Genomic DNA, 25,369 nt, shown 5'->3' with positions numbered 1-25,369 from the left:
CAGCAGTTCCTCAACAAATTAAAAATAGAGTTACCATACGACCCAGAAATTCCACTTCTGGGTATACGTGCAAAAGAATTGAGCGCAGAGACTCAGATATATTTGCACACCCATGCTCACAGCAGCATTTTTCACAATAGCCAAAAGGCAGAAGAAACCCAAGCATCCCTTAATGGACAGATGGATAAACACAGTGTGTGTAGACCTACTGTGGAATACAATAAAGTCTTAAAAGGAAAGAATTCTGACACATGCTACCACGCGGATGAACCTTGAGAACATTATGATAAGTGAAATAAACAGTGATAAAAAAGGCAAATACTATACGATTCCCTAATATGACGTATCTAAAGTAGTCAAATTCCTAGAGGCAGAAAATGGGATGGTGGTTGCCAGGGGTTGGGAGGTGGAAGGAAATGGGAAGTTTTTGTTTAGTGGGAATAGTTTCAAGTACTGCAAGTTGAAGAGTGTTTAAATGTTTTTGGCTAGATGTCAAATATAGAAATCTAGAAAATCCCAAGTACCTACCAGGACACACAGCAAACTGACTAGTGACTGCAGTTCTAAAGCCCAACAGTATTGAGTGTTTGAGGAGGAAGTGACTCCACTGGGTGGGGAACATCTCACGAGCATGGACCAAGTCTGTCGTCTTCCTTCTTGTCTCCAGCCTCCCCAACACAGAGATGCTCACTAAGTGTTTGAGGAATGAATGAATGAATGATTGGCTTCTGCCTTCAGTCACCTAGGACCCCTTTCTTTTCCTCTGCTTCAGAGTATCACACAGACCCTAAAGAATCCTACACCAGGCAGGACCATCAACCACTGCTCTAGATGAGGCTTTTACTCTCCGGGGTTATACAGGAGCTGACCAACTCCCTGGTGTAGACACCAGTGCTCAGAGAAGCACCTCAGACGGGAGGCCCTTAGAGACTCACTGTGTCCCACACCTTAGATGTCCTCAGAGGTCCTGGTCCAGGCTCTGGTGCCGGAGGGAAGCCCCAAGATGGGGCAGGACACAGGGTCTGCTTGTCTGCTCCCCTCTGGGGCAGACTCAGGGTCTCTGAGCAGTAGGGTGTACAAAGAAGGGACAAGCTCCAGCCTGTAGTTCCTCATCTGTGAATAACCAAGGTCATGTGCTCCTCCCCAGATTCCCGTGGGTCCTCCCTCAACTCCACTCCCACTCACCTTCCCCTTCTCTTTTCAGACAAAGGACGAATGCCCAGAACTCTCCATCTCAGAGATGCTGCCACTGCTTCTGTCCCTGCTGTTGGTGGGTGTGTGGGCCAAGGGGAGAGGGGGCGGGAGGGGCAGGAGCTGTTGCTGACCCTGTTTCTCTTCAGGGTCTCTGGCTCAGTATGACAGACACTCACTGGAATTGCAGGAATCCATGACTGTGCAGGAGGGCCTGTGTGTCTCTGTGCCCTGCACATTATCCCGTCGCCAGTACTACTGGAATAATGCTGCCCCAGCTCACGGATACTGGTTCCAGGAAGGGGCAAATCCACACCAGGATGCTCCTGTGGCCACAAACAACCAGTTAGTAAAGTGCAGGAGGAGACCCAGGGCCGATTCCGCCTCCTTGGGGACACTTGGACCTACAACTGCTCCCTGGATGTCAGAGACACCAGGAGGAAGGACAATGGAAAATACTTTTTTCGGGTGGAGAGAGGAAGTACAAGATGGACTTACACAACTAACCATCTCTCTGTGCATGTGACCAGTAAGGAGTGGGCTCCAAGAATCCCCGCAGAGAAAGGACATGGAGGTTCCGGGGCAGGGCTGGGATGGGACCCCTCTTCTGGGAGGAGTTGGGGGTACAGTGTGTCAGGGCTCAGAGAGAGGAGCTGGACCAAAGCCTGAGGCTTCTATCAAGTGGACACCTCAGACTTTCACTCCTGATCCCCACGTCTCCCCATCTCCTCACCAGCCCTGACCCACACACCTGACATCTTCATTCTGGGGACCCTGAAGTCCGGCCGCCCCAGGAACCTGACCCGTTCTGTGCCCTGAGCCTGTTAGCGGGCCACACCTCCCATCTTCTCCTGGACATCAGCTGCCCTCACTTCCCTGGGCCCCAGGACCCACCTCTGCTCTGTGCTCACCCTCACCCCACAGCCCCAGGACCATGGCACCAACCTCACCTGCCAGGGGAAGTTCCCTGCAGCTGGTGGGACTGTGGAAAGGACCATCCAGCTCAACATCACCTGTGAGTGCTGGGCCAGGACACCTGGATCCTTGAGGGGGTCGGAGGAGCAGGGCCAGGCTGGGGACACTTGATGCATTTTTCCTGGGAGGCTGGCTGCATAGGGAACCTAGAAGGACACAAGCCCTGTCCCTCCTGCATTTCTGTGTCCTTGTTGGTGGGGGGAGGATTACACTTATCTCACCTCATACCTCCTTCCACTGAAAGGGAAATCCCTTCTTCTTGTCCTAGGTCCTCAAGTGAACGCAGCAGTCAGTGTCGGCCTAGGGGACAGCACAGGAAGGAAGGAGTCCCCTCCTGGGCTGTAGGGAGAAGGGCATCTTCCAGCTTAGGGCAGGGCCGGGTCCCTGCGTCACCCTGGACTCACTCCAGTGACCAGATTGCCCCTTGTGGGTGAACCCAGTGGTCCCTCCCATCCTCAGCCTCCATGGCCTCTGTGATCAGCTGTTCCCATTGGCCCCTCACCCCCCTCAAACTTCTCCACCCACCTAAGCTCCATAAGGAGAACAGGGCAGCATTCACATGGCAGAGCCCACCTCTCAAGGCCCCTTATCACCAGTTTCCTGACAACCCCCCCATCCTCAATTTCTTGTTTTTCCCTAATAGTTTATAATTTATATATTTTGGGGCAGGTAATACATTCACCTGGCCAAAAGTTCAAAATGCACAGCAGAGTCTGTCCTCAGATGCCCAGTCCCCTCCCAGGAAGTGACCAGTGTCCATAGGCTGCTCTGGGCCTTGGTTTGTTCACCTAAAGGATCTCAGTGTCCTTTGACATCAGTGGTACAGACTGTTATTCCTCTCCGTGACTTTGCAGTGTTCCATGGTCTGAGTGGATTCTGATTTTACACGCATCTTCTACTAATGGAAAAACTATGGCGTAAGTTTATCCTACCAATGGAAAAGCTGCAATCAGTAATCTTGCATCTCTGTTCACGTGTGTGTGTATTTATGACTGTGGGATGAAATCCTATAAGTGAAATAGCTGGATCATATATTCTTTCTATATTGAGAAATATGACCAAGTTGTTCTCCATTGAGGGTGGACAAATTGACATTTCCAGCATCGAGGGCTGAAAGTATATGTTTTCAGCAAACCAGTATGGGGTAAAACCTTTGATTTTTTGCCAGTAGTAGGTTAAAATAAGTATCTCTATAGAATTTTTTAAATTTATATGCATTATTTTGTTATTGAGAAAAAATTCACTAAAAATATAATCACTATTTGAGCCACTTGCACTGTAGGTGGCTTTTAGTATATTCTACAATGCTGTCCCACCATCACCACCATCTAATTCCATCCATCCAACATTTTCATCCCCCAGAGAGAAACCCTGTGCCCATGAAGCAGTCACTCTCCACACTCCCCTCTCCCAGCCCTGGGCAACCCCTAATCTGCTTTCTGTCTCTATGGATTTGCCTACTATGACATTTCATGTAAGTGGAATCATACAAATGTGGCCTTTTATATCTGGCTTCTTTCACTTCACAAACGTTTTCAAGGTTGACCCATTTAGCATGTATCAGTAATTCTTTCTTTTTTGTCTGAATAATATTGCATTGTATGATGTACCACATTTTGTTCATCTACTGCTCAGTTGATGGACATGTGGGTTGTTTCCAGTTATTGGCTATTGTGAATAATGCTGCTATGAACGTTCATGTGCACAGTTTGGTTCGAATCTGTGTTTTCAGTTTTATGGGGCATATACCTACCTAGAAGTGGAATTGCTGGGTCAAATGCTAGTTTCTATATTTAATTTTTGAGGACATGCCAGCCTATTTTCCACAACGGCAGCTTCATTTTACATTCCTACCAGCAGCATACGAAGGTTCCAATTTCTCCACATCCTTGTCAACGTTGTTATTTTCCTTTTAAAAAATATAGGTGTATAGCCTACCAGTGGATGTGAAGAGCCAGCCATGGTCATCTAGTGGTTAAGATTTGGAACTCTCACCACTGCCTCCCAGGTTCACTTCCTGGTCAGGGAACAGCACCACCATCTTTCAGTTGTCACACTGTGGCGGTGGCATGTTACTGTGATTCTGAAAGCTATAATCGCAGCGTCACCCATGCTGAATAGGTTTCAGTGAATCTCTCAGACCAACACAGACTAGGTCAAAGAACCTGGTCACTAACTTCAAAAAAAAACTGGCAGTGAAAACTCTATGAATAGCGGTGGAGTGTTGTCTGTGATAGCATTGGAAGATGAGAGGAGGGTGCTAAAGACAAGGCAGGGTTTTGATTTGCATTTATGGAATGACTAATGATGTTGTTAATTTTTTCATGGACTTACTGGCCATTTGTATATCTTCTTTGGAGAATTTTTTTCAAGTCCTTTGCCCGTTACTTAACTGTGTTGTTGTCTTTTTGTTGTTGAGTTGTAAACGTTCTTTATATATGCTAAGTACTACACCCTCTACACATCTATGATTTGCAAATATTTTCTCCCATTAAATGGGCTGGATTTTCACTTTGTCGATACTGTCAACTGACAAACAAAAGTTTGCCACTTCGATGAAGTCCAACTTATACAATTTTTCTCTGTCCAACTGTGGAACAGTCAGGACGTGGGGTAAAGTGAGGCCAGGGCACAAGTGGCCCCAGATCCAGTGATGGAGGAGGGCCTGGGGAATCCATGTCCAGAATCCTACTAGGAGGAGGAGGACACAGAATTGCTGTGGGGCAGGTGGATCCATCCTCATCCCACTTTCCTGCAGGGAGATCGGGGCCTGTGGCAGAGGTGGCTCTGGTGGCCATCGGGGAAGCGGCTGTGAAGACCCTGCTCCTCTTCCTCTGCCTCATCTTCCTCGTGTGAGCATTGTCCCAGGGGAAAAGGGAGGTGTGAGGAGGGGAGGGGGCATGTGGCTGGGTACTAGAACCAGTCCTGAAGGGGCCTAAATGGGTCAGGGGTGGAGAAGGCAAGAAGTTGACATGCGGTGGGGGTGGGGATCCATGCAGGCAGCTGTCATGCCCACCTGCCGTGTGTCCAAGAGGGGAGGTACCCGTAGCTCAAGACAGTCTGTAGGGTGAGACCTGCCCTCTCCCAGCTCAGTCACCCCTCCAGCCCCTGAACAGGGAATGGAAGGAGGGGTGAGCCTGCTGTCTGCTGTACCATGATCGAACTGGACTGGAAGACCCTGGTCTCTTCTCTCAGAATGAGGTCCTGCAGGAGGAAGATGGTGAGGTCCACAGGAGGCATGGTGAATGCAAACACCATCCCAAGTTAATCCCTCAAGTGAGTGATGTGGGTGTCTCGCAACCCAACATCTCACTGCACACCTCCCCCAGGATGGCTTCTGGGGTTCCTCCACTCAACGTGGCCAAAACTAAGCTACCACCTTCCTCTCCAAAACACTTCTACCTTGGGTTCTCTCAGACACTGATGACACCATGGCCGCAATCTCTAAGGCCAGTACCAGGGTGTGATTCTCCACTTTACATCCCTCTTTTCTCCCTGATTTATCCATTGATAAGTGTGTCCATCAGTCCTCCTACAGGGCTCATCGTGCTGCCCGCATCCTCCTCTGGGTTGTTCCTGGGGCCTCATCTCTTCCCCAGCTCTCTGAACCCTCCTGACCTCCTGCCTCCACCTCTCTCCTCAACACAGGCCTCCAGACTGTGCTTCCAGAGACCATCACCGTCCACTTCCTGCACAGTGTGAACAGCTACGTGTCTTCTCCATGGCCAGGGACTGAGGTGGAAAACCACAGGCTGGATTTGAAGGCCTGGCGTGGTCTGTCCTCTGCTGGACTCTGCCCCAGATTCCTCCCTCTCCCTGCATCTGGTAATGTCTCCACCTGCAGCCGGGCCAAGGCCTCTGTGACTCTGAGACTTTGCATGTGCAGTTCCTTCTCCTGAAATGCCCTTCCGTCCCCATTCCTACCTCTCCAAGTCCTGCTCATCCCTCAGGCTCAGTCATAAATGTCCCCCAGTGTGTGTGTGTGTGTGTGTGTGTGTGTGTGTGTGTGTGTGTGTGTTTAATTCTTGTATGGTTCTGAGTAGAGTGATGTCAGTCATTTATTTATAGATTTTTGAGCAAGTATTATTGAAGACCTACTATGTGCCAACATTATTGTAGGTGCCAGGCTTGCATCAGAGAACACAGCATCCAAAATCTCTGTCATCAAGAAACCGTCATTCTGGAGACAAGAAGGATAGAAATCAAAAGAAATAAATAAGAAATAACATTCAAGCATGTTGGATGGCAATGTGTGCTTGGAGAAAAATCATGGAGGGAAAGGAGCGCATGACATATTGGGGACAGTTTTCTACATCTGAGAGTATGAGGAGTGATGTTGGAGCAAAGACTTAAGATGGTAAGAGGGCGCATTCTGCGTTTCCCTGAGAGAAAATTATCCAGGAAAAGGGAAGAGAGAGGAATAGTCTGAGGCAGAAGCACGCCTGGTGTGTTGGGGAAACAGGAGGAAGAAGTCTGGCAGCAGAGGGAGGCACAGGGAGGAGAGGAGCTGGGAGGATGGTGCAGACCCTGTGCTGGTGCAGAGCTTGTGAGGCCATGCAGGAAATGCAAGAATCTGGAAACCTTGGAGTATAGGATTGAGCTTTCATTTTCACAGGATCCCTGTGGATGCTCCATTCAGAAAAGGCCAGAGTGGGTCCACAGCAGCAACACAGAGATTGGGAAGGGACTGCACAAGTGATAGTGACTTGAATCAGGGAGGTGGGGTGGAGAGTGAAGGTTTGTGTTTAGATGTGTTATGAAGATGGAACTAACAGGGTTTTCTTGTGGGTGTGAGGAGTGAGGAGAGAGAGAAGGAAGGATGATGCCCAAATCTTTCCCCTGAGCTACTGGAAGGATGGAGTTGTGTTCCATGGAGGACGTCAGGGAGAAAGGTTTGGAAGAGTGATGCTCATCCTGAGAAGACACTTGACATCCAAGTGGGGACATCAGGGAGAGAGCTGGATACGAATGTCTGGAGATCAGGAGAGGGGTTCAGGCTGGAGACGTGAGGACGTGGAGCCTTGTAAAGTGATTACAGTAGATGAGGCAGAAAGGGGTTAATGCACACAGAGAAGAGAACAGCACAAGGAAACACATTTCTGCTTGGTGATCCCGACACAGCAGTTTTGATGGAGAGGTGGGAAAGGGGTGCAGACTTGGTTGGAGCAAGTTCAGGAGAGAATTAGAGGAGGGCAGATGGGAAGAGTGGGTACAGACAACCCTTTGAGGAGTTTGCCTGCAAAAAGGAGCAGAGGAATGGTTCTGTGAAGGAAGGTTTTTCTCCATTATTCTCTGCATTCTCCCTGGAGATGGCATTTCTCTTATATCCCCCAGTGTTAGCTTCATGGGGCCACTGTCACAAATGACTACATACTCCATATCTAAAACAAAAGAAATTTATTCCCTCACAGTGCTGGAGTCCAGAAATCCATGGAGAGGAGGAAAAATATTTTCCCTCTGTTCTTGCAAGTTCTAAATTGAGACCCCTATAATCCAAGACAGGTTAACAAGAGAAAGGAAACATATGCATTTAATGTAATTTTAATGTGGCACAGGAGGCTTTATAAGGAAATGAAGACCTGAGTAAATGATTGAACCTGAGTATTTTCCTGCTAGATTTGACACAAAATGGAAACCATGAAGAGATATCATAAAACAAAGAGTGTGAGCTAAGTGCAGTAAACTGGGAGAAACTTAGCAAAGCCTGTTCCTCCAGATTCCTCTCTATGTCATTGATCTTAAGAGATAAGATGCCCCTTTTCTCCGGGTACGGGGGGGGGGGCACCTCTCAGTGAGGGTTTATGACCCACTTGAAGAGAAGGTCAGAAAGTCCTTCCTGCACATGTTGTTTCTCAAATTCCTTCAGCATGAAATATTCGATATGCAAAGGTTCCACAACTTGGGGTAACACGTCCTGAACCCCATCATCCAGAATCAACTATGCTGAGCAGAGGTCAAGTTGTTGGTAGATCGCACTTCCTCAGACACTCGAGGAGAGAATCCATCTCTTACTTCTTCCAGATGATTATGCTGCCGGCATTCCTTGATTTGTGGCCACATCACTCTGTCTCTGTGGTCACATTGCTCATCTGCCTCTGTGTGCAAAAATCACCCTCTGCTTCTCTCATCAAAGGACACTTGCAACTAGATTTAGGGACCAATTTAGATAATCTAGGATCATCTCCTCAGGTCAAGATCCTTCTTCACATCCACAAAGATCCTTCTTCCTTATAAGAGAACAATTACAGCTTCCAGGGATTAAGTTTTGTGTTTTTTTTTTTTTGGGTGGCTTCAAGCCTCACATGACCTTTGCACCCCTGAATGCCGCCCTCTGGCCTCCAGACCTTCCCCCTTTTAATCTTCTTTGCTCTGCTGTTTGACATCCTGACACACCCGTGGGTCACCTCACGGGAGACGTGCGTCTTGGGGAACGGGGGCCTGCTGTTCTCTAAAAGCCACTATGAAGGGACTAAATGTTACAGACTGGGAGAATACATCTGCAAATACCTATCTGATGGATGACTTGTATCTGGAATATAGCAAGGACTCTCAAAATAAAACGTCAGTAAACAAACAAACAAAACAGAACCTGCTTTTATATGTATCAAAAAAACCATCAACCCAAGAACAAAAAGCCAAACACCTCTATATAAAAGTTGGCCATGGATTTGAATAGACATTTCTCCAAAGATATGCAAATGCCCAATAAACACATGAAAACATGATCAACATTACTAATATTGGGAAAATGCAAATTAGAACCATACAGGGAGATACTTTCACATTTTTCACACTCATTAGGGTGGCTACTTAAAAAAAGAAAGAAAGGAGAAATAAGTGAGAGTGAGGAAGTGGAGAAAGTGGAACTCCCATGCTTTGCCATTGATTGTAAAATGGAGCACTTGCTGTGGAAAAGAGTGTGGCAGTTCCTCAAAAAATTAAAAATAGAATTATTATATGATCCAGTCATTTCATTTATGGATGTGTACCCAAAAAATCGAAAGCAGGAACTTGAATAGATATGTGTACACCCACGTTGCTAGCAGCATTATTCACAGTAATGAAATATGGAAGCAACCCAAGGGTCAATCAACAGAGGAATGGATTAACTAAATATGGGAAACACATACAATGGAATGTTATTCAGCCTTAAAAGAAAGGAAATACTGACACATGTCTCAATGTGGATTGAACACTTTACACTAAGTGAAAGAAGCCAGTCACAAAAGGACAAATACTGTAGATTCTACTTAAATGAAGTATCTAGAGTAGGCAAATTCATAAACACACAAAAAATAGAAAGGCGGTCGCCAGGGTCTTGGGCAAGGGAAATGGAGAGTTATTCATTTAACGAGCAGAAAGATTCAGTTTGGGAAGATGAAATAAGTTCCAGAGATGGATGGCGGTGATGGTTGCACAACAATGTGAACGTACCTCATGCCACTGAATTGAACAATTTAAAAAGGTTATAATAGTAGGTTTGTTACCTATATTTTACCACAATCATTTTAAAAAAGCAGCCAACGATTTAATTACCCACTTCACCAAACAAGAAAAATGGGTGACAATTAAGCACGTGAAAACATGTTCAATATCACTTGTCATTAGGAAATTGCACACTAAAACCAGGATGACATACACACCTAGTAGAATAACTAAAACTACACTAAAATAAAAAGAAACAGAAATCCTGATAAAAGCAAATGCTAATGAGGATGTGGAGCAGCTAGAACTCACACGCACTGCTGGTGGGAACACCAATGTACAGCCACATTGGAGCATAGTTTTGTAATTTCATATAAAGTTATACCTACACTTTCCATAGGACCTAGAAATCAGACTCCTAGATGTTTACCCAAGAGAAATAAAAATGTATCTTCCTACAAAAACCTGTGTATGAATATTTATAGCATCTTTATTCATAGTTGCCCCAAACCTGGAGACAACCTGAATGTTCTTCACCTGGTAAGAGGATACAAAATGGGGTACATGGAAACCATGGAGAACCAGACAGCACTTACAAAGAACAAATTATTGATACATATACGTGATAACATGGAGAAACCTCAAATGCATTATGCCAGGTGAATTAAACCAGAGTTTGAAAACTATGTTTTATCTGATTCAATTCTTATGACATTCTGTAAACAGCAAAAGGAGAGGGATGGAGAATAGATCAGCATTTTTTCAGGGGTTATGGGTGGAGGGAGGATTTGGTTCCCCAGGGACCAAGAGGGAATGTCTTGTGTTATGGCTCTCTTCAATATCTTACTGTTGTTGTGATTACATATGATATACATATGTGAAACCTCACAGAATTGTATATAATAAAAGTTGAATCTCGCTTTATCTAACTTTAAAATAAATTAAAAGTTAAAAACCACAATGAGATAGAACTGCGCTCCCACTAGAATTATTAAAATTTAAAAGACTGACAATATCAAGTGTTAACAAGTGTGTGAAGCTGCTAGAATTCTGGAACATTAGGGTCAGGAGTGTAAAGTTTAAAACCCTTCTGGACAACAAATTGCAATTTCTACTAAAGTTAAACGTGTGCCTACTCTTTGACCTAACAAATCCTCATGAGTACACACAAGGCATGCAATTGTTAGGTCAAAGAGTAAGCACATGTTTAACTTCAGGAGAAATTGCAAATTGTTGTCCAGAAGGGTTTTAACTCACACTCCTGTCCATAATGTGCCAGAATTCCAGCAGCTTCACACCCCTGTTAACACTTGGTATTGTCAGTCTTTTAAATTTTAATAATTCTAGTGGGAGTGCAGTGTTATCTCATTGTGGTTTATAATTTTTAATTTATTTTAAATTTAGATAAAGTGAGATTCAACTTTTATTATATACAATTCTGTGAGGTATGACATACATATATCATATGTAATCACAACACAGTCACGATACTGATGAGAGCCATAACCCAAGACATGCCCTTGTGCGGTCCCTGGGGAGCCAAATCCTCTCTCCACCCAGAATCCCTGAAAAAATGCTGATCTGTTCTCCATTCCTCTTCTTATGCTGTTTACAGAAAGTCATAGGAATGAAATCAGATAAACTGTACTGTTCAAACTCTGGCTTAATTCACCTGGCATAATGCATTTGAGGTTTCTCCATGTTATTGGGCATATGTGTCAATAACTTGTTCTGTTTAAGTGCTGTCTGGTTCTTCATTGTTTCTGTGTACCCCATTTTGTATCTACTTACCAGCTTAAGAACATTTGGGTTGTTTCCAGGTTTGGGGCAACTATGAATAAAGCTGCTATAAATATTCATATGCAGGTTTTTGTGGGAACATACGTTTTTATTTCTCTTGGGTAAACATCTAGGAGTCTGATTTCTAGGCCTCATGGAAAGTGTAGGTTTAACTGTATATGAAATTACAAAACTGTTCTCCAACGTGCCTGTACATTGGTGTTCCCACCAGCAGTGCGTGTGAGTTCTGGCCGCTCCACATCCTCCTTAGCCTTGCTATTATCAGAATTTCTGTTTCTTATTATTTTAGTTTAGTTTTAATTATTCTACTAGGTGTGTATGTCATCCTGGTTTTAGTGTGTAATTTCCTAGTGACAAGTGATATTGAACATGTTTTCCTGTGCTTAATTGTCATCCATTTTTATTCTTTGGTGAAGTGGCTGATTAAATATGTCTATGAAAAGACTTACTCCTTAACATTTATTGCCAAAAAATCTCAAATGTCTGTCAATAGATGAATAAATAAAAGATTACAGTATACCCACACAAAGGAATACTATTTAGTAATCAGACATTATGAACTACAGAAACATGCAACTGGGATCCATTTCAAAAACAGTATGTTAAGTGAGAGAATCTAGACACAAATGAGTATATTTCTTGGAAATTCTCCAACAGACAAAATTAATTCACCAAGATAGAGAGTATTAGTGGTTACCTGGGGTGGAGGTGGGAGTGATGAGCTGAAAATAGGTTTGGGAAAACCTTTTGTTGTGTTGGAAACAATCTATCTCTTAATTGTAGAGGTCATAACTCAGCTGTATATGTTTGTCAAAATTCATATAAATGTAACTTTCAAGTGGGTACATTTTATTTTATGTAAATTATAAGATTCAATAAAGAGAAACAGTGAGAAATCACTGAAACTTACAGTCCATGGACATGGTATAACATTCTTTACTGTGAAGCCAGTTGTATTGGGGTTTCCATTAGGTGGCACATTCTCACTTTTTTAATAACCTAGTACTAATATTATTTTACTAATTTGAGACTCAATTTCTTATATTTCAAATAAGGGTGTAAAATCTCTCTCTGTTTGTAAAGTTGAAGGAACAGTTATCTAGATACTACTGTATTTGAAAGATTTTACAAATTGGTGATAGCAAATGCTAAGTCACAGGTGTCAAGGATTTCCCAGAGGCATAAGACACAGAGTGACATGCAAACCTCATGGGCTGAAACCAATTTTTTAATTGTAGCTGTATATTCTACTCACATTTTCTGGAAGTATTATGCCCTGTGAGCCATGTGTAACTGTGAGAAGATGTGTTCCATGACAGGAAATGCTAATCTGTATGATGAAGATCTAAAACAATTCACTCCAGTCCACCCAGGCAGAATTCGGGGAAAAGAAGTTTCCTCTGCACTGGCTCCTAGAACATGTGTTCCCCTTTTGTTTTACAGGAAGATTCTTCATGGCTTTTCTTTTTAAGATCCAATTGTACCTCCACAAATCAGCATACACATACAAAGGAAAAACAATCCTATACTCAAGTTTTATAATATATCCTTTATCCTATAAGGACACACAGCAAGCTCACCACTGACTGCAGCTCTACAGCCCACAATACTGAGTGTTTGGGCAGGAAGTGACTCCACCGGGTGGGGAGCATCTCACCTGAATGAACCAGGTCTGTTGTCTCCCTTCTTGTCTCCAGCCTCCTCAAACCAAAGGTGTTCACTAAGTGTTTGAGGAATGAATGAATTAATGAATTAATATCTGCTACCTTCATGTCACCTAGGACCCCCTTCTTTCCTCTGTCTCAGACACTCTTACAGACCCTAAAGGATCCTACACCTAGCAGGACCTACCATCTGAGGTCTAGATGAGGCTGTGACCCTCTGTAGTTCAGCAGGAGCTGACTAGCTCCCTGGTGTAGACACCAGTGTTCAGAAAAGCACCCCAGATGGGAGGCCTTTAGAGATTCACCGTGTCCCACACCTCAGATGTCCTCAGAGGCCCTGGTTCAGGCTCTGGTACTCGAGGGAAGCCCCGAGATGGGGTGCAGGACACGGGGTCTCCACCTTCTCTACTCCCTTCTGGGCAGGTCTCGGGGTATCTGGGCACTGGAGTTTCTGCCCAGTCTGTGCAGTGGGGGGATAAGCCGAGGCCTGCAGTTCCTCTTCTACAAATGTCCGAGGTTGTGTGATCCTCCCCAGCTTCCTGTAGGTCTCCCAACAGTGGCCCCTCCCAGTTGCCTTCTCCTTCTCCTGTCAGACACAGGACTGACACCAAGAACCCTCTATCTCAGAGATGCTGCTGCTCCTGACTCTGCTGTGGGCAGGTGAGTGGGTCAAGGGGAGGAGGGATGGGTGGGGCGGGGGCTGGTGCTGACCCTCCTTTCCCCACAGGGTCCCTAGTTAAGGATGGGAGATTCTGGTTACTAGTTCAGGAGTCTGTGATGGTGAAGGAGGGCCTGCACGTCTCCGTGCCTTGCAACTCTCTTACCCCTAGGACTCCAGGACTGACTCTGCCTGAACTCACAGCTACTGGTTCCGGGAAGGGGCAAATCCACACCAGGATGCTCCTGTGGCCACAAACAACCCAGATCTTAAAGCACAGGAGGAGACCCAGGGACAATTCCACTTCCTTGGAGACTCTGGGACCTACAAATGCTCCCTGGAGATCAGAGATGCTGGAGGAGTGACAATGGAAGATACTTTTCTCTCTTGGAGGGAGGAAAGGAAAAAAGCAATTACAAATATAACCTTCTCTCTGTGCATGTGACAGGTAAGGAGTGGGATCCAGGAATCACCACAGGGGAACGACATGAGGGTCTCAGGGCCGGTCTGGGATGGGACCTGTCTTCTGGGAAGAGTTGGGCTACAGTGTCTTCAAGGCTTAGAGGAGGAGCTGGACCAAAGCCTGAGTCTTCACTCATGGCCACACCCTCCTTCCTTATCCCCGTGTCTCCCCATCTCCTCACCAGCTCTGACCCACACACCCGACATCCTCATTCCAGGGACCCTGATGTCTGGCCACCCCAGGAACCTGCCCGGGTCTGCCCTGGGCCTGTGAGCAGGGCACACCTCCCATCTTCTCCTGGAAATCGGCTGCCCTCTCCTCCCCGGACCCCATGACCCGCCTCTCCTCGATGCTCACTCTCACCCCACAGTCCCAGGACCTCGGCACCAACTTCATCTGTCAGGTGAAGTTCCCCACAGCTGGTGTGACCATGGAAAGGACCATCCACCTCAATGTCATCTGTGAGTGCTGAGCCAGGATGCTTGGGTCCCTGAGAGTGTAGGGGGCAGAGAGCCAGACTGCGGACGCTTTGTGCTTTTGTCCTGGTGGTCTGGCTGAGTAGGGGACTTAAAGGACACAAGACCTGTCCCTCCACAATTTATTTGGCTCCTGGGGCTGGGATGTGTACCTAAACTTATCTCACCCGACCCTCTCCACTGAAGGTGGAAATCCCCTCTTCTCATCCTAGGTGCACCAGAGAACCCAGCAATCGGTGTCTGCCTAGAGGATGACACAAGTAGGAAGGAGTCCACACCCAGGTGTATTAACTGGGGTGGGGTCTCTTCCAGGTCAGGTCAGACCTGGACTTTCAGAGCTCAGATGGTGGGGCTGGGGTGGGGGGCTGCGGTTAGACGTGAGAAGACACTGTTAAGCCTCCTCCCTCAATGACCTCCAACATCCATCTTGCCCGGATGACCAGCAACTTCCTCCCTGCCCATCCTAAAATTACTTTTTATCTTCCTTCAGTCACTGAAGGCCTTGGGGAAACATTTTTGTAGACTTTATTTTTTACAGCAGATTTAGGTTCACAGCAAAATTGAGAGGAAGTTAGAAAGAGTCCCCATTTACCCATGGCACTTTCCCACACATGCACAGCCTCCCCACTATCTACATCTCCCACCAGAGGGTACATTTGTTACAACCCATGAATCTACATTGACATGTCATTATCACCCAAAGTCAGCAGTTGACATTAGGGTTAATTCTTGGTGTTGTACATTCTATGTACAACAACATTGGACAAATATGTAATGACATGTATCCATCATTATAGTATCATACAAAGTAGTTTCATTGCCCCAAAAATCTCTTTGGGCCCTTTTTTGACTGTCAATATCCCACCCTCACCCTGACCTCTCTCTGGAGCCCAGGTCCCCTCACTGCTCTATCTCTGTGGGTAAAGGCATCTGGTCCCCTCACTGGACAGTGAGTCCCACTGGGTCTTTCTCAGTGGTGTCCATCAAACCATTGACAATTCATGCCCTGAAACACATCTCTACCCTGGATGTTAGGTTCACAGGATGTATGGCCAGGCAGGGCCAGAAGAACTGTCCAAGTCTGACCTGAAGGTCTGAAAACTCTCAGTTGCCACTCCCTTCTGGAGGCATTAAAGACCACCTTTGACTCTCATGGTTGGGGTCAGTGGAGGACAGGAGAGGAGATTCAGACAGCCTCCCCAGAAGGAAGGAAGAACAAAGCATTTCAGCATCCCATAGGGCTCTCTGGATTGTGTTTCTCTCTCTCTCTCTGGAATGCACATAGAGCCCAGAGCCTCACGCTCCTGCTGTGGGCCAGTTTGGAGGATGTAGCAGAAAGACCCTGGATGCACTAGAACCTGGGTCATGGAAGAGATGGAGTTTGTTGGACAGGAGTGTAGGTGCTAGATAGTAGGTGTCGCATGGACCGTGTCCTTCTGGAGAAGGCTGAGTTCCTATGGTGGGTGGAAGGACCCAGAGGTTGAACACTGGATAAAAGGGGAAGGGTGCGCTTCTCCACTTGCTGAAGAGGAGAAAACACATGCCTGTTCATCAAGATTGGAGTTCACCCCAAGTGTCTCCCACCAGAGTGAAGAGCTGCAGGAAGAAAGAAGCCAAGACAGCAGCAGGTGTGGATGACATCCACCCTGCCACCGGACCAGCTTCCCCGGTGAGTGATGTGGACATTCTGGCATGCAGTCTGCCCACCACATCTCCCCAGCATGGCCCACAGTCATGCTCCAGGGTAAGAATGATGAACCTGGTGTCAGAAGTTAGGTTCTAGATACGTTTTGAAGGTGGAGCCAACAGGATTTGTTAATGGAGTGATAGAGTATGTGTGGAGAATGATCAAAGATAGCTTACTGCCTCTACCCATAGATGTCAAAGATGACTTCAAAGATGTCATAGATGGCCATAGTTATCAAAGATGATTCTATAGATGTCACTGAGGTCCATAGATGTCAAAGATGACTCCATAGATGCCATAGAGGTCATTATATGTGATAGATGTCCATAGATGTCAAAGATGACTCCATAGATGTCATAGATTTCATAAATGTTAACAGAAGTCATAGATGTTCATATACACAAAGATAGCTCCATTGATTTCTACGGATAGTCACAGATAGCCATAGATGTCCATAAATGTCCATAGATACCAAAGAGGACTCCAATGTGGTTGCCTTGAGCAACTTAAAGAATTGAATTGTCAATTCTTGAAATTGCCAACTCTACAAGAGGAGTATATTTTCAAGAGGGCACCAAACTTTATTTTATTTTGTTTTATTTTTTTATTGATGTTTTATTAGTTTTTAACATTGTGAAATTTTGGGTTGTACGTTTTTGTTTGTCCATCAACATATATATGTCTCCCTTTACCCCTTGTGCCCACCCCTCACCCCCATAGCCCCTGGTAACCACAATACAGTTTTCTCTGTCCATGTGTTGGTTTATATTCCTCATATGAGTGAGATCATACAGTGTTTGTATTTCTCTTTCTGGCTTACTTCACTTAACATAATACCCTCCAGGCCCATCCATGTTGTTGCAAATGGGACGATTTTGTCTTTTTTTTATAGCTGAGTAGTATTCCATTGTATATATTTACCACATTTTCTTGATCCAATCGTCAGTGGAGGGACACATAGGTTGCTTCCACTTCTTGACTATGGTGAATAATGCTGCAATGAACATAGGGGTGCATAAGCCTCTTTGAATTGTTGATTTCAGGTGCGCTGGATAGATTCACAGTAGTGGGATGGCTGGATCATAGGACATCTCTATTTTTAATTCTTTGAGGAATCTCCATACCGTTTTCCATAGAGGCTGCACCAGTTTGCATTCCCACCAGCTGTGTATGAGGGTTCCTTTTTCTCCACATCCTCTCCAACATTTGTTGTTTTTTGTCTTGATGATTATAGCCATTCTAACAGGTGTGAGGTGATATCTTAGTGTTGTTTTGATTTGCATTTCCCTGATGATTAATGATGTTGAACATCTTTTCATGTGCCTATTAGCCATCTGTATATCTTCTTTGGAGAAGTGTGTGTTCATTTCCTCTGCCCATTTTTTGATCGGGTTGTTTGTTTTTTTGTTGTTCAGTTGTGTGAGTTCTTTATATATTATGGAGATCAATCCCTTGTCAGATGTATGTCTTGAAAATATTCCTTCCAAACTGGTGGTTTGCCAAACTTTATTTTGGTTGCTGTAAGTTTGTGGTACCTCTGAGACGTCCAAGTGAAGATGACAAGTAGTTGGCAAAAGTTTGGACCTCTGGAGAGGGGTCCAAATGGGAGACACAGAGGTTTGCGTGTCCTCCACATCAAGGTCTGATAGTAGATGAAACCACAAAGAAGAGAAGAGGTCCACAGACAAAGCCCTGGGACCTTCCAGCATTTAGAGTTAGGGAGATAAGGTGGAAACAGCAAGAAGACAAGTGAGGATGAATAAATGACCAGGAGAGTGTAGGGTTGGATCCTGGTGGCCAAGGGGAGCTGGAGTTTCGGACGAGAGAGTACTAATGAAGATTCTAATAAGTCTAGTAGAATAGGGTCTGAGAAATAACCATTTAAATTTAGCTAAGTAGTATCACAGCTGATCTTGACAAAAGCAGATCTGGTAGCCTGGTAGAGGCAGATATCCTGATTGGAGTGACATCAAGAGAGAATGAGAGGACAGGAAGTAGAAAGACTCTTGAGAAATGTTGCAGTAAATCTAGAGCTGAGAAATGTGTCTGCAGCAGAAAATGGTTGTCCTCCTAAATCCCTTGTAAATTCCTGAGTGAGAGCACTGTATTTTGTTTTAATGAGGTGACTCCTGGTGGGCTCCTGGATGGAGATTTTCATCCATGACTCCTTTCTCCAGAGACTGGAGAGGGGCTGGGAATGCAGTTAATAAATGATCATGCCTATGCAGGGTAGCCTCCAAAAAAATCCCCAAAGCATGGAGTTTGGGGAGCTTCCATGTTGGTGAACACATGGAGGTGCTGGTAAGGTAGTACATTCAGAGAGAAAATGGAAGCTCCTTGCCCCTTTCCACCTACTTTGCCCTATTCATCTCTTCCATCTGGATGTTCATCTATATCCTTTATCATTCCCTTGTATAATAAGCTGGTACACAGTAGGTAAACTGTTTTCCTGAATACTGTGAGCCACTCTAGCAAATTAATTGAACACATGGAGGGGACCATTAGAACCTCCAATGTATACTCAGCTGGTCAGCAGCAGAGGTGACAACCTTGACTCAAGACTGGGGTTTGAAGAGGGGAGCGGATCTTGTGGGACTGAGCCCTTAACCTGTGGATTCCTATGCTATCTCCAAGTAGAGAGTGTCAGAATTGACTTCAATTGTGCAACACTCAGCTGGTGTCACAGAGAATTTCTTATTGTGGAGAAAAACACCCCCACACACCTAGTGTCAGAAGAGTTGTGAGTGTGATAGTAGTGTGAGAGTAAAGGAGACACACAGGAGAAGAAGTAGATTTTCATAAACACTTTCTGTAATCCAGTGCCCAGTACATAGGAGACCTCAGAGAGACCATGATCAGTAGCTGTGTGACCTTGGGAAGTACCTAACCTCTCTGAAACTGAGCTTCTTTCTCTGTAAAATAATAGTATTTTACACATAAGTCTGTTTGTGTGTTCAGTAGAATTGGAAAGCAACCAATAAGTGATATATTTGTTGGATAATTGAATAAGTGGGAACTTGGGAAACATTTGATAAAAGAATGAATACTTGTCGTCTCAGAATCAACTCACTTCATGGACCCAATTGTCCTTCTCCTATCCTCCCTACTCTCCTCCTCTAACCCCCTTCTTTGCTCTCCACGCAGAAGCACCAGAAGGAATCCAAGTTAGTCAGCCCTGCTCACCACGCAAGCTCTGCAGTGAACGCCTCAGCCTTGGGGATGGCATGAAGCAAGCTATTTAGAGGAGCAGTACAAAGGCTGGTAAACAGAAAACCTCAGCAATAACATCCCCTTGCCCCTGTGGCTCGGAGAGGTGGGGCAGACCGACATCAGCCACAGAATGGACATTGCATGAGAGCAAACAGGAGAGGTGGGAGAAGGAATAGAGAGAGGAGACCAGCACCGCCCACTCCTGATTGTCTGCTCCTCCCCTGGCTCCATCCATCCCCAACTCTTTGAGCTCCCGACCCCAAACTGGGACCTTAAGCCTCAGCTCAGACCCTTCTGCAGAGCTGGGAGGTACCTGAGCTACAATCCTGACCTGTTTCAGCACCATGGACAACACCAGCTCCCCAGTTTGGGTCTTCCCAGGGTTCACAGTGCCTCCTGGTGGATGGACCCCTCTGGCCAAATATTTATCAATCACGAATGCAGAGTGAGAGGAGCCTGGGGAAGGACTTGGTAAGATCCTAGGTCAATGATGCTGGTCAGGGGTATCCAGGACCTTCCAGGTAGTGCCACCATCCTCAGATTTGTGTTCTTCATCCCCTAGAAGTGTTAACTATGGATTGAGTGCTGTCCTGAGGTAAGGACAGTTTATCGAGGGGTGTCCCCAGTAATTAGATGGAATAACAAAGCCAGACTCGGGGCATCATTGATTAGAAAGCATTAATCACTCAAAGAAGGGGTTACTATGGTATTATACAGCTGTTGGAGGACCTTAAGAGAAATACACCTTCCTTTTAATTTTGTAGCTGTCCCCCACCCAGCCTTAACAACAGCAGAATGCTTTCTGTCTTTCTCCATCTGAGCTGATATTCACCTTCAGTCTGGGACAGGTTTTTCCTGTTTCTGAGTTTTCTCACATTTCTGTCTGGAGCCGTCTGGTCTGTCGCTAGGCGGTCTCAACCACTGCAGGGCTCCCACTCCAGCTCTACCCAGACGCTTCCTGCAGTTACTAACCCAGGATGTCCTGAGCCCCAGTGTCACGAAGTGGCAGGAAGTCTGGGTCCTGTTAGGGCTGGAAACAGGAAGTTCATGCCTTTTCAATAGTCCCTAATGTGTGCCCCTCTGTAGGCTCTCACTCTGCTCAGGAGTGCCCAGTGGGGACTGGCTTGCTCCTCTGCTATGTTATCTCCAGGATATACTACATCAGGTAATCAGGGCCTTCCCCAGGTAACATTTTATCTGAGTCCCTCAAACACCAGAACACTGTTCCCCAGCTCATGACCCTCAGAGCCAGCATTCTACAGCTCTAGGAGCTCATTCCTGTTTTTCCTGGCAGGGTTGGGGGCCTCTCAAAAGGAGGGGTGAGAAAAACTTGAGCTCCTTTGCCCCTCTGGACAGGGGAAGATCCTGGATAAAAGAGCTCAAAAGGAAGTGCCAGACACTGAGACACCATGATCATTGTCTCCCAAACCTCTCTCCCTACCCCCAACCCACATTTGCACATCAGGGAAGCACTGTGCTGAGTTGACCCTGTCGCTACACAGAAAAACAAACACCCAAACTTGTTCACCTCTCACTTATGGGCTCACAAACTATTCACTATATTTGTGAGTGAGTAGATGGAAGGAGAGGAAAGATATGTATACGTAATTTTCTTTACCAAAATTAAAGCAATACTTTATGCAAGATTCTGATACTTGTTTATTTACCCGTATGTAGATTTGGGAAGCCTGTCATTTGGCACATATCCATCACCAACTATGTAATTTATCATCACTGCACGCAAAACAAGTCTACAGCACTTGTGAGAGTCTACAGCGCACATTCCTGCCACCAAGGACTCCCTTTCTATAGTTGGAACTTAACATACACAGTTAAGGTAACTCGTCTTCTCCCTGCTTTCTGCCCACCTCCAATCTGTTTTCCACAGAAAAGCCAGAGCGAATTCTAAAAACCCAACGGTGTCCCTTTTCTGCTTCTAACCTTTCAGTGGCTCCCAGTTGCCCAAATGGAAATAGCCAAAATCCTTTAAGATGAGACCAAGGTGTTGCATGGTCCATCTTATTTGGCCCAGAGGGACCTGTTTCTAATGCCTAGGACACACCACAAACCAAAAAGCCAACACATGCACAGAGGCAGACATAAACTTTTTCATTTATTCTATCAAAGGATAATTAAAAAAAAAGTAAAATCATGACTCTCATAAGGATATAAAATGAATATGGGTTAAAGACATTTTTTATTGTGGTAAAAGAACAGTAACTTGAGATCTACCCTCTTCACAAAGTATTAAGTGTACAGTATTGTTAACTACAGGCACTATGTTGTACAGCAGACCTGTAGAACATTTTCCTCTTGCATGAATGAAATTTATATCCGTTGCTCAGCAACTCCCTGCTTTCTTTAACTCAATGGGAGAACCAGGCAGAAATGGAAGAAGCACAAATTGATGTGGAGTAAAGTAATGTTGAAATGAATTTGTGAATTCATGTGAAACTGGCTTGGTGGAGGGATTCAAGTGACCACCCCCCAGAAGACAGAATGTGCATGTCTATGGACATGAACTATTTACATTGCTGTTAATTATCTACAAATGATAACATTGTAAAATAGTTCAAAGGCAACAAAATGCCAGAATCAGACAACTCGGGAAGGGTGTGCTCTAAAGAATGCCTAGTTTTCCACTGGAGATGGCCAGTAATCTCATTTTGCTTCTTTTGTATCTCCTTGCAATTCTTAAAGCAAATATTTATTGATCACCTATTAAATGCCAGGTAATTTTCTAGGCAGAGTGGATTCAGCAGTAAATGGAAGAAATACAAGATCCTTTGTGAAGCTTCCATTTTAATGACGAGAGATACAGGCAAAGAATAGTCAAGTAGATTATATATATTATATTGACTGGTGATAAGGGGTTAGGAGAAAAAAGAAACAGGAAAGATATGTAGGGAATATGGGATGGATTATACTCTTCAGTATGTTGTCCATGGACATTATCATTGAGAAATTGACATTTAAGTATGTACACATATGCACACACACAATAGGCGCTTACAAGGACATACACACAGTTCAGATATGCACACACAGATACCATAGACACACATATAGACACACACACAGACACATACACACTTCAAATATACATACAGATACACACATCTCAAGCACACACAGAAACCACAAACACAGACACACACACACTCATACACACAGATCAAAGAAAGAGACACACACATCACAGAGACACACATAGAGACCAGACACACAAACACATACATATATATGCAGGCACAGATACACAAACACCACAGACACACAAATGAGGCATCAGCCATTGGCTCCCTGGGAAGACTGGGGCCCTGGTTCTCAGGCCAGCTAGACGCAACGTCTCAGAGGGAGAGAAATGTCGGGGTGCCCTGTGACTCTTGGCCACTTACTGCTATTTGGGCAACCTTTTCATTCTCAGAACCCACCTCCCCTGCCTACTGACGTCACCATCCACTGGTCCCTGCTGCCCACAGTCCAGCGGACCCTGCGGCCCCACCACCCTGGTTGCTGACCAGTAACTGGAACAGCAGTTGTGTCCACACTCAAACCAAGCATCAGAGAATGGACAGGGAAGGTGAGATCTCAGACTTTGGAAAGACTGAGACATGAAGCCGGGACAGGTGAGAAGGGAAGTGCACTCATCTGAGAGGAATGGGGGGCAAAGAAGCAGAGGGCAAAGAAGAGTGGGCTCTGAGGTCACAGCCAGTGTGGGGGGCCCAGCTGCTAAATGGCTTCTGTCCCTGGAGCACCCCCTTGGTCCTGCTGTGAAGATGCCATGGGGCTGTGAGTGGAGTTCATGGGACATGCTGGGACCCCTCAGAGGTGTCTGGAAAGTTCTTCCCATGCTCCTGGGCTTATTACAGCCATGAAGGGGCATCATTTTGGATACTCCATCTCCTGAACAGACCCTATGCTCCCTGAGGAAGCTCCTGAGATGTCTTTCTGGAAACCCGTATGTTGATGAAGGGACCTGGGCAGGAGGGAACCAGGGTCCCCTGCATGGGACAGCAAGGAGAAATGTTAGCTGCAGAGCTCATTGGGTGGCTCAGTTACCATCTCCTTCCCTACAAGAGAAGGAGGAGGAAGAGGAGGAGGAAGGAGAGAAATGTTGAAGGAGCTCAGACTCAGATTTCCTTGGACCCTGGAGCTGAGAGGCTGAAGAGCTGACTGAGGCAAAGGCACTGGCCGGGGGCTGCAGGGGGAGCTGCAGGGGCTCCCTGTCTGCTCACACCCACATCCTTGGCTCTGGGCCTGCTTTCTGGAGGATGAACTTACCTCCAAGACAACCTTATTCATGATCTACCTCTCACCCGGTCCATCCTCCAGACACTTCTTCACTCCCTCCTTGGGCTGTCACAGCCCGATCCTCCCTGCTGGATCAGCCTTGACCACGCCAGACTGTGAATGTGTCTCTGCTTCCCACTCTTGGCCCCACTAGTGCTCCTCCAGGGTCAGCCTCACCTCAGCCCCACCCCCAAGGACACTATTCTCAACAGATGGGAGGCAGGTGCCCAGGGTACAGGAGTAGCGATGAGCAGAGCCAGCAGAGGGACCAGCCCCAGCAGAGGACCATGGGGCCTGTCCTGTCCTGGGGAGAGGAGGGGAAGGGTGGCCAGGGTGAAGTAAGAGCCCTGCAGAGTTCAGAGCTCGTGCCCGGAGGAGCAGCAGAGGTTTCCTAGGTTACCAAACCTTTCCCTTCCCTTTTCTACTCCCACTCTCAGCGCGGCCCCACACTGCAGGCTGGCCACTGGCCACTGTGTGGAGGGTGTCCGTTGTGGACCAGACCACACTGCTCAGAGAACTTTACTTGCACAAACACATTGGATCTTGTTGGTGACTCTATGTTTTCATTTCATGAGGCTGCCATAACATTCTATCACTGACTATGTGGCATAAATAACAGAAATTCATTTTCTCACAGTTCTGGAGGCTGGAAATCTTACATCAAGGTGTTGGAAGGGCTGGTTCCTTCTGAAGCCTCTTTTCTTGGTTTGCAGACGGTCGCCTTCTTGTCCCTGTGTCTTCACTTGGTCTTCCCTTTGTGTCCTAATCTCCTTTTCTTATAAAGACACCAGTCCTATTGGATTAGGGCCCACTGTAATGACCTCATTCAACTTAATTACCTCTTCAATGGCCCTATCTCCAAAGACAATCACCTTCAGAGGTACTAGGGGTTAGATCTTCAACATATGAAACTCGGGGGTGACACAATTCAGCCCATAACACCTCATGTGCATAGGCACCTGACTATGCACAGAGTTGGTAAGCCCCTTCCCAAGGCAGCACAGCAAGAATTAGGGAGACAGACTTGAGCCCAGGGCCATCTGGCTGCAAAGCCCATGCCCCTGACGACCTCGTTGGAGGCCTCAAACGAGGAAGGCCCAGTGCAGTCCTTCTTGCTGAAGGTGGGATTCAAACTGACCACTGAGGAATGGGCAGGGCCAGATCCTTGACCTGCAGGGTGGCCACACCTGCGTCTGCAGAAAATGCCGAGCTCCGTCCTCATGTTAGTTTCTCCCACAGACGAGGGCTGAAAATTGGGATCCCTCCAGAGGACAGATGAGGAAACTGAGGCTTGGAGGGGAGAAGGGCAAGGCCCCTTGCCTCCAAAGCCAGTGCTTCCCCCCAAAAGTCACACTGTGCTGTGATCTTGCTCCAAATGCCCATGTCTCAGGCCTGGCCTGTGCAGTCAACATCAGGGATGACTGGAGCAGGGGGCTGTGAGCAGGTCAGGATGCCCCAGGACCACTCATGGGGGTCACGTTGTGACCCCCTTGGAATCCTGATCCCGTCCACTCTACTATTTCTACC

General features: G+C 46.1%; 2 protein-coding genes across 2 annotated transcripts in view; both read left to right on the top strand.

The window, feature by feature from the left end:
- The window catches only part of LOC131397267 (myeloid cell surface antigen CD33-like), a 295,514-nt gene that overhangs the window by 151,488 nt on the left and 118,657 nt on the right, over positions 1-25,369 (top strand). The window lies entirely within an intron of this gene.
- Positions 1-25,369, top strand: part of LOC131397929 (sialic acid-binding Ig-like lectin 14) — a 44,641-nt gene that overhangs the window by 6,921 nt on the left and 12,351 nt on the right. Inside the window, exon 3 of the mRNA XM_058531035.1 lies at positions 4,812-4,816. Within this exon, the coding sequence (XP_058387018.1) occupies positions 4,812-4,816 (5 nt within the window). The remainder of the gene's footprint in view (positions 1-4,811; positions 4,817-25,369) is intronic.

This window comes from Diceros bicornis, chromosome 34 (genome assembly GCF_020826845.1).
Source record: "Diceros bicornis minor isolate mBicDic1 chromosome 34, mDicBic1.mat.cur, whole genome shotgun sequence".
NCBI classification, from domain to species: domain Eukaryota; kingdom Metazoa; phylum Chordata; class Mammalia; order Perissodactyla; family Rhinocerotidae; genus Diceros; species Diceros bicornis.
Note: the sequence above shows the minus strand (reverse complement) of the source record. Positions and strands in the feature narration are given on the sequence as shown.